This window comes from Melopsittacus undulatus, chromosome 15, assembly GCF_012275295.1.
Source record: "Melopsittacus undulatus isolate bMelUnd1 chromosome 15, bMelUnd1.mat.Z, whole genome shotgun sequence".
Lineage (NCBI taxonomy): Eukaryota > Metazoa > Chordata > Aves > Psittaciformes > Psittaculidae > Melopsittacus > Melopsittacus undulatus.
In genome coordinates, this window is record NC_047541.1 from 5115124 (window position 1) to 5131296 (window position 16173).

The 16173-nt window shown below is 54.5% G+C and overlaps 1 protein-coding gene across 1 annotated transcript; it reads right to left on the reverse strand.

Annotated features, from left to right (window-relative positions):
• Positions 1-2281: 2281 nt before the first annotated feature.
• ADAMTS8 (ADAM metallopeptidase with thrombospondin type 1 motif 8) lies at positions 2282-15074 on the reverse strand. The gene is made up of 9 exons (XM_034069521.1): positions 14469-15074; positions 8296-8535; positions 7987-8119; positions 7491-7658; positions 6405-6703; positions 5639-5822; positions 5223-5395; positions 4973-5148; positions 2282-3541 (listed from the first exon to the last, which is right to left on the reverse strand). Exons 1-9 carry the CDS (start codon positions 15072-15074, stop codon positions 2809-2811), a joined length of 2712 nt encoding a protein of 903 aa, XP_033925412.1. The 3' UTR covers positions 2282-2808.
• Positions 15075-16173: the final 1099 nt, after the last annotated feature.

Consider the following 16173-nt stretch of genomic DNA (forward strand, 5'->3'; position numbering starts at 1 on the left):
ATTGTATAGTTAAGGGAAGGAGGCAGAAACCCCTCTGGTTTAGCTCTGTTTAGGCTTTATGTCCTCTTAGTAGAAGAATTATCTGTATGTATGTACATACAGAGTGGAGGTTGGTGCTCATCACCAGGCTGCAAACCAGGCACAATGCAAGGTATCCAGGGAATCATTTTTGCCTCCTCTGTCACATAATGCTTTGGTTTGGCATCTTAAAAGCAAACTAACCCTTTACTGAAGGCTGGATAAGCTACAGGAAAGGGAGATTTGAGATATTCCCCTTGGGATGGAGACACAGAAACATCTGTCCTGAGAGAAGTGTAACTACAGACAAACACAGGGAGATCAGAGGCAGGGAATCCTTTATTGAAGGGGTAAAGGCAGAGTCACAAACAGACTGGTTCCAAAGGTAACCCAACTACAAACAAAAGGCTAAAACCTGGAAAATCACCTTTTTTTCCCCCCTTCCCTTAAACATGAAAGTCCAAAGCTTCCTTTTGGTTGGGTTTGTTACACTGTCCGCAGCAAGGTGGGCAATGGCACCCTGATATGGATGCAGCAGGGAGGAGGGAGACACCAGTCATGGACCACAGTGGGTAAAGGAGGAGCAAAGCCTTCCCCTCTCTGATGCTGCTGGGGAGTGGGGATGTAGGAGCAGCATCTTAAAACACTGTACAAACCAAACAGGGACTCATAATAAATACCTAACACAAGAGGCTCAGTACATTGCTACAATCCTTCACTGAAGGGAAACATATATGTACATATATATATATATCCTAATATATAACCTCTTTGTCTTAAATCAGCTTAAAGGCTACGTGTTTCTATTGGAAGGCAAGGGCAGGAATCCCACTAACCATCACCCGGACCCCAAACCTCAACCAAGCATCGCTGTCTGCAGTCCCCCTGCTCCCAGCGGGGTCCCCATCCTCTTCCCTGCTGGATTTGCCCACAGCAGGGGGGGGATTAGGAAGCTCCAGCTATGTGACCATGCAGGGAATATAGAGAACAACAAGACTGGAAGAGCCCCTTGGCGTGCATGACTCCTGTGGGATAAATACAGACGTTTTCCTTGGCACCATCGCAGGCTGAAACTCCTGACCCATCCTAAACACTGGAGAGGAAACACGCTGGCCTTGGAGTTAAAACCCTCGCAGACTCCAAGGGGAGCAGGAAAATAACCCTACAAGGCTACATGACTTGAGCATCCAGCTATGTGGGCTTCCATCCCTGAAGATTGATTAGCAGGCACAGAACATTGCCCTAAGGTGGCTCTGAACGCAGCCCAAACAGCTCGGCATCCAAGCGCTGCAGCTGGACAGCATGTGTTCCTCTTCCCTTAAAGACCCAAGCCTTGCTGTAGGGTTTCTATAGGAAACCCCTATGGGAGATAACAGCTGAATAGTTGGGGTTTCAAATAGGTGGTGGGGTTTCTGGTAGGGTTTTGGGAAGCGGCTCCCCCCAGTCCCATCAGGAACATGCCTGGGTCTCCCATGAGCTGAGCTCAGGCAAAGGAGGCAAGAGAAAGGATTCCCTTACACATGGGGAAGCTCAGACACTGCACATTCAAGTCCTCTCCTTCAGCCCTTCTTCCTATGAGAAAAAGGCTGATCCAACTGGATATTCAATGGGAGCCAAGGCAGGGTTACAGGTGAGGGGCATTGAGAGAGGAGCCCGGGATATCGAATCGCTCATGCAGAGCTCATCCCTACTGCAAGCCAGGTTAGCAAATACCTCCAAAATCAAAGCCAGCTGAGGAAATGAGCATGCAGGGGGTTGGAAACCACGGATGGGAGAGCCTGGGGCATCACGATGGGCATTTCACATCAAAGCACTGCAGAATTAACCCTCTGGACGGCCCTGCAAGCCAGATCAGTGTCACTAAGCCTTGGTTTTATAGCTGGGGAAGTCGAGGCACAGGCTCACAGCTCTAGGAACAGCTCTGCAGATGGCATTGGGGCTGTTCAGCCTGGAGAAGGGAAGCTGAGTGGAGACCTTGGGGCAGCTCCCAGTGTCTGAAGGGGGCTACAAGGATGCTGGAGAAGGGCTCTGCATCAGGGACTGCAGTGATAGGACAAGGGGTGATGGGTTCAAACTGAAACAGGGCAAGTTCAGGTTGGATCTAAGGCAGAAGCTCTTCCCTGTGAGGGAACTGGATGAGCTTTAGGGTCCCTTCTAACCCAACCCATTCCATGATCCTACAATGATGGGGGTATCTAGAGACAAAGCTTTGTCGCCTTTAGGCTATAAACCCAACAGAAACCACCCCCCCCCCCCACCACGTCCCATGTCCTGTCTAATGCACACCAGGATCTTTCCCTCAGCTCCCTCCTGCTCCCAGCCAAGTGAGTTATCTCCCAGATAAACCCGGAGCTGACAGAATGCTCCTCGTGCTCAAGGACACCCACACTGCTGCAGGGAGGGGACAGCAACCCCATCCAACCCTTTGGCAAAGGGATCCCAACCTTATCAGCAAAGCCGCCCACCCTGGACCTCTTCGACCTGCAGCTGGGATGGGGCGATGGCAAAGCCGGATTCCACATTCTTTTCCAACAACAAATCCTTACAAACAAGTGCTTAACAAAAGCTCTTTGGAAAAATCCCTATGGATACACCTATTTTCCCTTTAAATGACAACTTTCCTGCAAGCAGCCAGCTGGGAGGAAAAGAGAAAGGAAAACAAGTGATTCCTCCCCACTCTGCTGCTGTTATTTCCCCGCTCTGAGGTAGACGTGGATGGGATGGGGATGAACCTCTGGGAAGTGGTTAACCAAGCTCACAGCACCCTCACTGGTGGTGCTGGTGCGGTGCTCAGCACTGCTGCAGCACACAGGCAGCAGTGACCGGTGCTGGCCCCGGTGAGCTGCATCTCTCCGGGGCAGTGATTGTGCCGGTGTAGTCGATGCAGGAAGCATTGCGCATCCGGATGCCCTCCCCACAGGTGTGGGAGCAGGGGGACCAGGGACCCATGCGCCAGAGCGGGCAGGGGATGTCACCACAGGGCTTGATGTCCTCAGGCTTGAGGGCTCTGTCGCATGTAGAGGAGGTTTGACCCTCCATATCCCGGCAATCCACCGTCCGCCTCTGCCAGCCGGAGCCGCACGTCTTGGAGCACTCGGACCAGTCGCCCAGGACCCATTGGGAGGTCAGCATGGGGCGGATGACGTTGGCCGACTTCTTCTCTTTGCCTTTCTGCTTGCTGAAAGGGACGTCCTTGGGGATGAAGAAGGTGTATTTGACTTTGGGTGGGAAGACCTCGCTGGCGATGGTCAGCAGCTGGACCGTGAGCGGCTCCGGGAGCTGTCGGAAGCTCTGCAGCCTCTCCAGGGTCGTCATGGAGCCGCTGTACTTCAGGATGGTTCCCTTGACCAGGATGTCCTGCTCCATGGCTGAGATGGCAAAGTCTCCGTTCAGCAGGTACTTGCCCTCCAGGGTCCTCAGGGCCAGGTAGTTCCCATCGTGGCGCACCCCTCGGTGGCTGCGCTGTTTGATGTCGATGTTGGTTGCCCCCGCGGGGATGGTGACGATGTCGTTGTAGCCGTATCTGCATGGGGCAAAGGGACATGGTTAATTCCCTGGGTTTACTAAGAGGAGAGCCAGCTCTTGGTAACCCCTCTGTAACCCTGAGCTCTCAGGAGCTGACATCATTGTAGGATCATGGAATGGTTTGGGTTGGAAGGGAGCTTAAAGCTCATCCAGTTCCATGGGCAGGGACACCTTCCATTAGAGCAGGATGCTCCAAGCCCCTGTGTCCAACCTGGCCTTGAGCACTGCCAGGGATGGGGCAGCCACAGCTTCTCTGTTCACCCTGTGCCAGCGCCTCAGCACCCTCATAGGGAAGAGCTTGTGCCTAAGAGCTCATCTCAATCTCCCCTCTGTCAGTTCTATGCCATCAAAAGTGAGTGATGCCATCCAACAACAGCCCCATGGTTACCAGTTGCCTTATTCCCTTTCTTCTGAAATGGGTGAAGTGTTTGGAACTAAAAGCCTGTCTCTCCAGTGATTCCATCACTATTGACACTGAAGGACAGCATCAGATAGTGATACAGCTATAGATACAACAGATAGAGCACAGCACCAGGAAGGCTTTGGCACTCAAGCCCTTGGCACCCCATGCTATGGTCGTCACTTGCTCCTACAATAAAGCATCACCCTGGTGTGACTGAGCCCGTGGGGCTGTTGGGATGGTTTTCCATACATCCCCGTGGTTGATGCTGTGGTCAGGAATTGGGTTTGGAGCATTCCGGAATAAAGCCTTCGGGTCAAACTCTGCTCTCAGTCATCCTGACCCTGATCTTAATGGGATCTCTTCTTGGCTGGAGCTACGGCACTAATCTCGCTTTAGTCAACCACAAACAATTCCTAGGCGAGTGGAAGCCCCGTTTCAGCTGGTTCCCTGGAAGGAAACCATTCAGGAAGTGTAATTGGACTGCGTGAGTCACCTCACCACATGGAATTGGACGTGTTGGGCTTTTGTTACCATCTTTTCAACAAAAGCCTTCAATTCAGCTCTTTGGCAAAGCAATGGGGACCTTGGGCACGGAAAGCGGCTGCTTCCATGCCTGGGATTCACACCAGAGCCCAGGGAGAAGCTATTGAACTATTTATATCCCACATCAGCCCTTGAATATGCATCCAAATCACTGCATTGGGGTGAGATACACATAAACTCCTCAGGGCAGCAGATTGATAGCAAGCCCATTGCCAGGGCCGTTGCCCATCATGGTCATAGCCCATCACCATTGTAGGAAATAAGCTCTGTTTGGCTTGCATAATGCTGCTCCAAAATGAACTTAATGTTAGCCCTAAAGCCTGGGGAGGAGAGTAGGGTGTTTGCATGTTAACCCAGTTAACAGCACGGAGGGGAAGCCAAGCACTGCTGCCAACAAGCTCTGCAGCAAGGTGCAAACTGGCTTTGCATGACCTAGGAAGAGCTCTGCTGTCCCTATCCAAGCACTTTTGGTAGGGAACTGACTTGGATCGGTTGAGCGAGCCGGATATTTTCCTGCACGTTGAGCCATTGCCACCGCACACCCCACATTTATCCAGCTTCTTGGAGGACCCAACGATGTGATCACAGCCGGCCTTGATGCACTGCCCATGGACGCAGATGGAGAGGGTCTCTGGTCCACACAGCGTCCCGTCGATCACCTAGGCAAGATGCAGGGAGAGCATTGAGGGTGTTTGGTCTAAAACGGGTTGAAAGCAGGTGGTTATCATCTTACTTTGGCCTCAAAGACTTTGAATTCACTCCTCCCTCTGGCTCGGCAGAAGAGCTTGCATCGGTCTCGGGGTGAGACCCCCGCGTACTTGGGTACCCACTCCAGGCGGTTCCCTTCCAGATCCGTCAAGTTGTAGCTGTTGTACTTCTCACACTGCTGCTCCCGAAAGCTCTTCCCTGTAAGGGAAGGGCAAACATGGCCCTTGTGGGAAGCCTGCAGGAGCTGCTGCCCTCATTGCAGAGATACAGGAGCACAGCAGCATCAGAGCGATGCCGCACACCGTGCACCCCTCTGGAATGGCTCACAACCCCAGCAGAAGGGGATGCCCACCCCAGGTATATGAATACTTAAGGGAGAAGGGAGCAGTGATGGGTTCTGGAGGAGCAGGGATGGGATGTGTTGGGAATCAGTGTCCTTACCATCCGCCGGGCACTCATCGGTGTGGCAGGACTGGTACTTGGCACGCTGGCCCTCGCAGTACCTGCCGCCGTGCTGGGGCTTGGGGCTGTCGCAGTGCCGGTAGGAGAACTGCACCCCACCACCACAGCTCCGGGAGCAGGAGCCCCACGGGCTCCACGGGCCCCAGCCGCCGTCCACCACTGGCTGCAAGAGACAAGGAGGAGATGCTGGGTCCATCCCTGTGCCCATCCATCCCTATGGAGCATCACTGAAATCCCTCCCGGTGTCACCAGGCAAAGCCTGATGCAGCAAAGCACTTCACATGAAGCTCAGGCTCTCAGGGACATGGGTTAGGGGTGGACTTGGGGTTGGTAATGGGTTGATGACCTTAAAGGTCTTTTTGGGCCTGGTTGATCCTATGAAGCTGTTGCTGCATCCCACCAGTCCATTCATGTGCTCGGAGTTAAGCCTGGGTTGAAGTGCTTTGCTGACTGACTCAGGAATCACTGCTAATTCCCCTGGCAGGGCAAAAAGTGATGATTTCATTGCAGAGCTGCATCTGCTTGCTCTTGGTTCGGACCAGCCTTGGCAAAAGGCATGGAAGCCTTTAATAGGCTTGCCAGTAATACAGGCTGCCAGTAAAAAGGATTAATGATAGGTGCTGTTGAAGGAGAGATATCCAGAAAACAATGCCAGCAAATCCAAAGCCAGTCCAGGACATGGCAGGTTTGAGGTCTGGGAATCCCAAAGGGTCAAGCCTGTCCATCCCAAATCCCATCCCATTACCTGAGGTTTCAGGGCATCCTGCGGCACACAGCGTCCATCCCAGCACATCCCAGTGGCTTTGCATGGAGTGCCATCGGCCCAGGGCAAGCTGCCGTTCTTGGTGTGGCAGAGGGGCTCCCCAGTGCCGGTCCTGCACCAGAGCTGGGCGCAGATGTCCTCGTCTGTGGTGTTGGGGCAGTGCTGGAAGCCCTTGCCGAAGATCTGCTGGCACTGCTGGTCCAGGCTGTACAGGGCTCCTTGGCCAGGCAGCTCCATAGGCAGGGGCAGGGGCTCTGCTGGGGCATCCAGCAAGCAGTCACCTGGGTGAGACACAAGATTCAGGCTGGGGATGCATCAGGGTTTGATGTTATGGCTTGCTCTGAGCAGGGCACATAGAGTGGTTTGGGTTGGAAGGGACCTTAAAGCTCATCCGGTTCCATGAGCACGGATGCCTTCCACTGGAGCAGCTGCTCCAAGCCCCTGTTTCCAACCTGGCCTTGAGTACTGCCAGGGATGGGGCAGCCACAGCTTCTCTGGGCACCATGTGCCAGCGCCTCAGCACCCTCACAGGAAAGAGCCTGTGCCTTAGATCCAAGCTAAACTTCCCCTGTTTCAGTCTGAACCCATCACCCCTTGTCCTATCGCTACAGTCCCTGATGCAGAGCCCCTCTCCAGCATCCTTGGAGCCCCCTTCAGACACTGGAAGCTGCTCTGAGGTCCCCACACAGCTTCTCTTCTCCAGCCTGAACAGCCCCAATGTTCTCAGCCTGGCTCCATACAGGAGCTGCTCCAGCCCCTGCTCATCCTCGTGGCCTCCTCTGGCCTTGCTCCAACAGCTCCATGTCCTTCTGATGCTGAGGACACCAGAACTGCTCTCAGTGGGCTCTCGTGAGAGCAGAGCAGAGGGGCAGCATCACCTCCTTGGGATGCAGCCCTGTGCTGCATCTGGGACACGTTCAGTTCCTCACAATCAAGTGACATCAAGCCTCTGTCTGTGTCTGATTTGCCCCCCCCTTCACCCCACACACCCCTCCAGGCAATGGAAAGAGCCCCAGCAGTTAAGCAAGAGGCTGTTTTGAGCAATGAGGCTGCTAAACCCATCCTTACCATGCCCTCCATCCAGGAACTCAGTGAGGTACATGGCGCTGCAAGGAGACCAGGGCTGGGTCTTGTTCAAGGCGATGAAAAGAGGGGCCATCATATGGTGCTTGCCAAGGGGCCCAAAGAGCCGCTCGCAGGTCTTGGAGTCATCATGGGGCATGCTGAGAACATGGCCTAAGGAGCAGAGAGCAGCAGTGAGACCAAACCAGCCCTGCTCTGCTGCAGGAGGTGAATGGGCATCTGAGAGCATCTTCAACAAGCAGCTCCTATTGGCTCCAGAGCAGAGCTGCTCCAGCCCTCACAGCATCTCCATGGCCTCCTATGGACTCACTCCAACAGCTCCACGTCCTTCTTGTGCTGGGACCCCAGAGCACCAAACTGGACCAATTTGGGCCCTTCTAAGTGCTTTTACTGGTGCAACTTGGCTGGTGGTACCCAGTGGGGTGATGCTACATCCCCCCCAGCAGACCCCACACACACACATTGGGAAGGGATGCATTACCCAGTTCATGGGCCAGGGTGTAAGCTGCCTGCAGCCCCTCATCCTCGATCACGGAGCAGCTTTTGTTGCGGTCACACATGGTGCCGATATCCGCCACTCCCAGCGTGTCACAGCTTTGGTGTCCACAGAAGTCCTGTTTGGAGCATCACCAGAGGGATAAGGCAGGAAGAAGCTGTCCCCCCTCCATCAACCCCATCATATCCAGGTCTGCACCCAGACACAACCACCCCCCGATTGCTGCGGGCTTGGAATGGGGATCCCTCCTTCTCCTCCTCATCCCACCCCAACCGGAGCATCCCAAGGGATGACCTGTCTGGTCAGCAGGATGGCAGTGTCATAGTGCTCCGGGTGCCGGTCGCTCGGGGGGTTGAACCTCTGCTGCCAGCTGCAGAAGTTGCGCAGGGTGAGCCCACCGTTGTCGGACACCTCGGGCCCTGCTGCCTCCTCATCCACCACCAGCACCTTCACCACCACCAGGTTAATGGAGTTCTTCAGGCTGGGGTGTTTGTAGATGCGAGCTGCCATGGACATCAGCGTCAGGACGTGGTTCTGGGGGGATAGAATGGGGTGAAAATGCTGCTGTGGGGCCATGGTTTTGGTTAGGAGGAAACATAGCATCATAGAATCAACCAGGTTGGAAAAGACCTTGAAGATCGTCAAGTCCAACCTTTAGCCCAGTAAACCATGCCTGCATAAAGAACACCACAGTCCTTTACTATGGTGATGTTAAGGCACCATTCATTATGCTCTATCAATCCCATTCCACAGTAATTCATATCCACATAAGACAGAGAAGAATGAAACAACCTCATTCCTCAATCAGGGAGCCTCCTGGGTTGATGGATGAAGTGCTGCCTGGAATGCTCCATGATGCCAGTGGGAAGGACAGGCAGGACGAGCCCACACCTGCATCCCATTCCCAGCCACTGTTTCACCTGCAATGAACCCTTTGCACCCATCAATCCCTCAGGAAATCCTCACATTCATGCTCTTGCATATTCCCAAAGCATTAACCTTGCCTCACACCACCATAAAACTCCCTGATCCCGACCTCCCCGCTGACAAATGGGGCTGAAACCCTTGGCCATGTCCAAGCCTTGTCCCAGCAGCATCCCCTGCTCAGGCCATTGGGATGACCAGCGATTACTTAATATGTCAAACGCGCCAGTGATGTTTAGGCTGATGTAAACATCTTATCAGAGCATCGACATTCCTCCTCTGCTTGGCACCCATTCCCAGCCTTGGAGTCAGGAGAAAGAAATGCAGCTATTACACAATGCGGTATTGGGAAAGAGAAAGTGTCTCCTCTCCTCCCCAGACCCCGTGCTCCCACTGCTTAAATGGGAAGCCCTCTGCTATGGGGTTACCCCCACAATGCACATTCCCTGCTCTGTGCAGCATCCATCGTGATGCTGCTGGGCACCAAATGCCCTTTCCTTAGCACACAAGGAGGGTTTTAGGGAGAAGCCCCATAAGCGATAATGTCTTTGCTGCACCAGGGCCCTGGGGGCTCTTTTAGACCCTTCGGCCACGCTTGATCCCGTTGCTGGCAGCTCCATGCAAACAGATGTTTCGCTTCAGCAGGATGCATCCCAGTCCTCCCCGGCTCATTATCCGAGGGCAGGGAGCACTGGATAGACGGGTTTATTTAGACTGGCCCCATGTCCATGATGTGACTCACATCCCAGCCCAAATGTCAGGGAGAAGTCACCACCGAGGCAAGAAACCCAGGCGAGATCCCCAGGACTGGTTGCTCTGAGGGAACTGTTTACCCCATGGGGAGAATCCATTGGGAATCTCCCTAAAAACATCACAAAGCCTTCTTAAAATCGCATCCTAGAGGGATGCTCTGGGCCAGAGCTGTGCATCACGGAACGGTTTGGGTTGGAAAAGACCTTAAGGATCATCATATTCCAACCCCCTTCCCAAAACACAAACTGATTTGTGCTTCATCAGCACTGCATGGGACACTCACACGGGATCATCCCTCATTCCCGAGGGAGCAAATCCTGCCGCATCCTTTCCTAACCCATTACAGGTGTCTCTCCCTCCCAGCAGTTTTGCCCTGGGAGCTTTCAGTCCCTACCCCAAATTCCCTGGGATATCCTCAGTGTTAGATCCAGCAGGAATGAAGGGACTTGGAAAACATCCATTTGCCTTCCCTTCATCTGGAAAGCAAACCGAACAAACAGCTCTTTAGTGTGGATTTAAAAGGTCAGATTCACTTGTTCCACCATCTGCTCTCTATTCATACCCAGTCCCAGGCCGTGCAGGACCTGGTTGGGGTTTGGATGGACCCTGATGCCTCTGGGAAGAGCAGCAATCCACCTGCATTGCCTTGGCTTGGCCAAGGGCTTGGAGCTGGAGCCAAAGTAAAGTACAGCATTCCCAAGGCTCAGGGGAGGCTTCGGGCCAACAACGGAGTTGAATCCCACTTGTCCCATCCTCCTTTGGCTTGGTGAACCACCCAGGAAGGAACGCTGCCTTATCCAGGGTGTCCCTCCAGCATCAGGGATGTGGGTATCAGGATCAGTTGTGGGGCAGCCAAGGGGTCAGGTCTGGGGAGCCCAATGGACTAGTTCCTGCTCAAGGTGCTTCTGTGCCATTTCCAACCAACATCCCAGGAGATCTTGGCAGGATTCCTGTCCAGCTGGTAAATACAGCTGGAAAAGCAGCTCCTTACCTGCTCTGGGAGGGACAAGGCACCAAGAAAGGATTCAGGAGCATCCCTCCTCTGCTCTGTGTGCTGCTTCCATAGCCAGGGATAAGCATCACCTCTTTTCTCCATAAGCATCACCTCTTTTCTCCCCAGCTGCAATCCTTGGCTCCCTATGGTCTCAAGAAGAGCAAATTCCACCCATTCCCCCCCATTAAAGGAAAGAGAAGGGATGCCTTCAGTGCACCAACTGCATTACAGAGCTCCAATATCCCCCTTCCATGAGGCTGCCAGCAGCAAACAGCACATGCAGAGGGTCAGTGGAACACAGGAGCATAAATCAGAGCCTGGGGAACGGATGTGGTTGGTTTTAGCCTGGGGATGGTGAAGGGTTTTGCTTTGTGGTACAAGTGCTTGCAACACCTCTGCTTACGTTCTGCTTCATGGGAAGCACTTGGGGCTGAAGTCTGCAACTGTTTTGTTGGGAGAGGGTTAAACTTGAATGGTTATGGGGGGGAGAAACTGCTCTGACACAGACACTACCTATTATTGTGGTATATATACATGTGTATGTATATATATATGTCGTATAATGGTCTAATATCCAGTGCAGGGCAGCAGGGAGCACCCATGCAACATCCCAGAGCATCTCAACCCCCTCCAATACACTTGTGGAGATGGATGCTCAACCCGATGCTGTAGCTTTATCTGTTCACAGGGTTGTTGGCTCTATGGGGTTGGGATTTTCCCCTCCTATCCTCCTAGAAGCCAGAATTCCCATAGAGGCTCCAAACCAACCTCAATATGAGAGGAACACTGAGATTTCTGGAGCAGGGATGGATGGAAGCAGGAAAACACAGGGTCAGATGTGAGGGCTCCTAGCAAACAACTGGTCAAAACACATCCCAGCCTGTCCTGGATACCCACAGCGGCAGCAGCCTCCTCCTGTGCTTTGGAGCCCAAGCCAAGAATTCCCTTACAAACACCATGGGCAGCAGCCAAGGGAAAAGGGGGGATGAGGGCTTTACTTCCAAAGTCACTTTGATGGCCAGTCTGGGTTTGGGATTGCTGGCAGCAGGACCCCAGCACCCATCTGGTCCTAGAGGGAAGGGGCAACAACAACCAACCTAAACCCTCATAAATCTGCCTGGAAAACACAGAATTCCAGTGAGGAATCCCAGTTTAATCAGACCCATCAGGTTTTGCCCTGGTCCTGAGTCATTATTAGCTCCTGGGGCAAGGAATTGCAGACTCCTTGCTCACAAGTACAAGGGGGAACAGAAGAGGGATCGGAGCCATCATGTTTGCAGAGGAAAGCTTGGAAACTCATCGCATCCACACCCAAGAGACTGGAGAAATCCCACCACAGGAATCCCATTCCGCTGCCAACTGGCCGGGAATGCCGATGTCTCAGCAAACATCCCTGGAACCTCGCAGAGCATCCCTGCAAGTGCAGCCTGTGCTGCAGGTGCTCAGCCCGGCCGCCCTTTCTGCAGCATTCCAAAGGGATTATCCCCTGCACCGTGTCCTGCTGCAGCTTCCCGCACTCAGACCCACATTAACTCTGCTGGGGATGCTCACAATCCCTTTCTCTTCCCCCTCAAGCACCTTTGGATCCTCCACAAGTTATCCCTTGTATCCAGCCTGGGGCCTCGCACCCGTCTCCATATAAAGAGGCTTTTCCCAATCACTGCAGGTCTGCACACAGGTCCTATTGCTCAGCACCATCCTGCTGCTAATTCCACCCCATCTCCTGCAGGCATCAAGGCAGAAGGATGATTAAACCCCCCCCAGTTTCAAGTGTGGGTCTTCATCCTTCTGGTTTACATGGGTACCAATGGGGATAGAATTAAGCTCTTGTTATCTCAATTAGATGAGCTATGAGGCTCAGATTGAGTAGAATGAAAGCATGAATAGCCTTTTGCTAACAGCATGGCATTGATTATGGCTCGTAGTGCTTGAACACATCATCTCCTTGAGCCATTCCAGCTTAAAGCAAGGAAATAACTGGGAATACAAAGAATGTTTGTGGCTTTGAATGGATGCTTATGGGAAGATAAGTCTCTATATAAATACACTTCCTTCTGATTCAACCTTGCTGCTCCTTGGCCACCCCTTTATCAGCTCTCTAGGGGCAAACCACCAGCAAGAACAAGCCAGCAGTGCTTATAGCCCCCCAAAAGGGGGTATTTGGGGAGAAGGGAGACAGCTTTTGGTCTCCTGGGTTAAAAGGAACCAGCTTCTCCCTGCATTTGTGTGGCAGGAACAAAAGATGCACAAACACAGCGGGTGGCTTGTATTGGTTTGCTGCTGGTTGAAGTTTGCTCCTTACTGCTTAAACAGGCTCTTGCTCCCATCCCAAACCAGATCTTTGATGGGAAGTAAGCCTTTAAGAGGTAACACAAAGATACTGCTCCTGGGGACAGAGAAATGATGGCAAAGTGGGAGCCAAGAGGACTGGAAACTGCTGGATAACTGTCATGCACCTACCCCAACCATAGCACCTTGTTTATAGCAGGAGGTAGACCATGGGGTGCTGCTTTAGAACATGGGGGTGCACAAGATGCTGGTTGAAGAAGATGCAATACACTCTTTCCCCTGTCCTTTTGGGGTATCAGAGACCAGCTTCATGCTACAGGGAGAGCAATTCCCACCTCCCTTTACATGCCTGGGGCTTAAAAACCCGGATTGCTCCATTGCAAACTGAGCTTCTGACTGCTGTGAGCTCTGGAGGGCTGCATCCCAGTGCAGCATCCAGCACTCCTTAACCCTTTGCCAGCCTGGCAAGTGAAACCAAGCAAGGGATGAAACAGGAGTGATGCTGAGCAGTTGGAGCTCCAAGGCTGAGCAATTCCCAAGGTCCAGCCCCATCTGAGCAGGGCTGGAATTGGGAGCGGAGAAGCTGGATGAAGCCCCCAGGGAAAGGATAAAGGAGGCTGAGATGGCAAAGCCAAAGCCCAATTGCTCCCCAGCTTCAAGGGCTCCTCAAACAGCCTTGTACCCAACCAACCACTGCTGAGGATGAGCGACTTCAGTGCCGTTATCCCCATCGGACCTGAATTTGGACCCAAAGAATCTATCACTGCAGCACTGGAATCAGTGCTGGGGAGCTGGGAAACAACTCCATGCAATGGAAGTGGGTGGTCCACAGCCCTGGAGATGGATGTGGGGGGCTGAGACCCCAACACATCCACTCCCTGGGGTCTCCACAGTTGAAGCATGATGAAGGAATGGGACCCATTTGGTGCTGATGGCCGAGGGAAAGGGATGCTCCTGCATCTGCTGAGCTGCTACAGGTGGCTCTGGAGCAGGACTACTTATTACTCAGCTCCTGGATTATTTACTGTCCAGAAGGGAGTTAAACCCATTACTCTTTCCTCATAGGAAGAAAGGCATTAACCTCTTTGGGACATCTTTCCATTGGGACATTTTGATGCCCCGTCTTTGGGACCCCAAACTGATGGGACATGCCCATGTCCAGCCTGTGCAGACACAGAATCCCAGGGCTGGGAAAGGGTCCCCAAACACTGACCAAACCCCATAGATCAACCCCACAGCCTTTGCACTAGGGATTTACAGCCCCTACCCAGCTACAGAGGGAAGGGGGGACAAAGCCAAGGTCCCCATCCCTGTCCCCAGCCTGGTGGGAGAACAGAGGGATTGAAGGAGAACTGGGGGGACACACAGAGAGGGATGCAGGGATAAATGGGGGTGACACACAGAGAGGGATGCAGGGGCAACTGAGAGTGGTGGGAATGAAGGGATAAGGGGGCAATCATGGGATGGAGCAACGGCAGGGCACGGGGGGGACACCGCCAGCCCTTACCTCCACATCCTCCCCGTAGAACCGCACCATGGAGGCATCCGCCACCAGCAGCGTCTCCACGTACCGCGCCTGGGAAACGAAGCGCTTGGAGCGGAGGAGCCGCTCCCGAGGACCGGGAACACCGGGAACACCGGGAGCACCGGGAGCAGCGCGGCGCCGGAGCCGATGCGGCCGCCTCCAGGGCGGCCCCGGCCAGCGCTGCCCGAGCGGCTGGAGCTCATAAGCATCCCCATCGAGGAGGAAAGCGGCTCGGAGCCCGGCCCCAGAGCACCGGCTGAGCACGGCGGCCCCATCGGGGCTCCCGTCGACGGTCCCCGCGTAGAAGCATCCCCTTCGGGGCGCGCTGCGTGCGGCCGCCCTGCGGCTCCCCAAGCGCTGCAGGCGGTAGCGGGGAGCCAGGAAAGCGGCGTCGGGGCGCAGGCGGAGCACCACGGCCCTGCCGAAGGCCGCCAGCCGCAGGGCCAGCTGCCCCGACGGGGCGGGCAGGCGGGCGGGCAGCACCGGCTGCGCCTGCCGCGGCGGCGGCGGCGGAGGCAGCGCCCAGGCGTGGCACAGCAGCAGAAGGTGGAGCGGAGCCCGGCCCCCCAGCAGCGCTCGCCGCCCCATCGCAGGGCCCCCCCCGCCCGCAGCTCCGAGCCGGCCGCAGAGCCGCCGTATTTATACTTTCGGCCCCCCTCCGGCTTTGACATAAGAGGTTTATTTTTGCTGTCTCGCTGGGTCCCGTCCCCCCCCCCCCTCCCCCCCCTCCCATTTTTCCCCTCCCCCACACGGGGGGGGTGGGGGGAGGAGAAAAGAAAGGGGAAAAAAAAAGGAAAAGAAAGAAGAAGCAAAGGAAAGAAAAAAAAACAAGCCCCGAACCAGCCCACTTTTGGATGCGATGCGAGGCCAATCAGGCGCCCGCAGCCCCGCCTGCCTCCCAAGTGTCAACTCCAACCCTGCTTAACCCCTTCAGGCCAGGCTCTGCCGCAGCCCTCCTTGGGGTGGGTTTGCTCCTTGGGGTGGGTTTGCCCTCTGGGGCTGCCCCATCAGTGTCCAAGGCCAGGATGCGCTTGGAGCAGCCTGGTCCCTGCCCATGGAACCAGACAGAGCTTTAGGTCCCTTCCAACCCAAACCACACCGTGATTCCCCCTCCCCATTTCCCCCCCGCATCCATCCACCGCTGGGAAGCACCGGGGCTTTGCCAGCTGGAAAGCATCTCATTCCAGCCTGGAAGGCAGAAGGTGCCTCCGGAGGTTCCCCCCCTTCCTGGTTCCCATGTCCTTTGCTTAGCCAAGGGCACAGAGGGCTGTGGGCCCCAGGGAATGCTCCAGCACTGACATGGACAAGGAGGTTTCCATGCCCTGAGCAAACAGCTGGGTCCATATGGGGTTTGCTCCGGCTGGAAGCAGACCATAGGCTCAGCCAGGCTGTGGCAACCCGGCTGTCCCCTTGCAATGGGGTTTTGCCTTGTGTCCATGCTCCCTTTTATCCCCCTCCAGGACTGGGAGAGCCTCAGGCTGTAAAACACAAACATCAGGAGATGGGCAGGAGCCTGCTCAGCACCAGGGAATAACCAGCTCTAATGGAGAAAGGGAGATCACTCTTTACATATTACTCCTTCTTTCCTTTTAAGCCTCATTAGTTCATGAGATTCCTGGCCTCTGGAATGCCCTTTGTGCCCAGGAGATACCCCAGGGTACCCTTGAAGGAGTTCATCCTGCTCCAT

What these genes read in the sequence shown, in the direction of transcription:
- ADAMTS8 (XM_034069521.1), bottom strand. Translation starts at nt 15,074, where the DNA reads ATGGGGCGGCGAGCGCTGCTGGGGGGCCGGGCTCCGCTCCACCTTCTG. An exon ending in TCTACGGGGAGGATGTGGAG is followed by an intron (nt 8,536 to 14,468) that starts GTAAGGGCTGGC and finishes CTATCCCCCCAG; the next exon opens with AACCACGTCCTGACGCTGAT. An exon ending in AGGATGCCCTGAAACCTCAG is followed by an intron (nt 5,823 to 6,404) that starts GTAATGGGATGG and finishes TGTCTCTTGCAG; the next exon opens with CCAGTGGTGGACGGCGGCTG.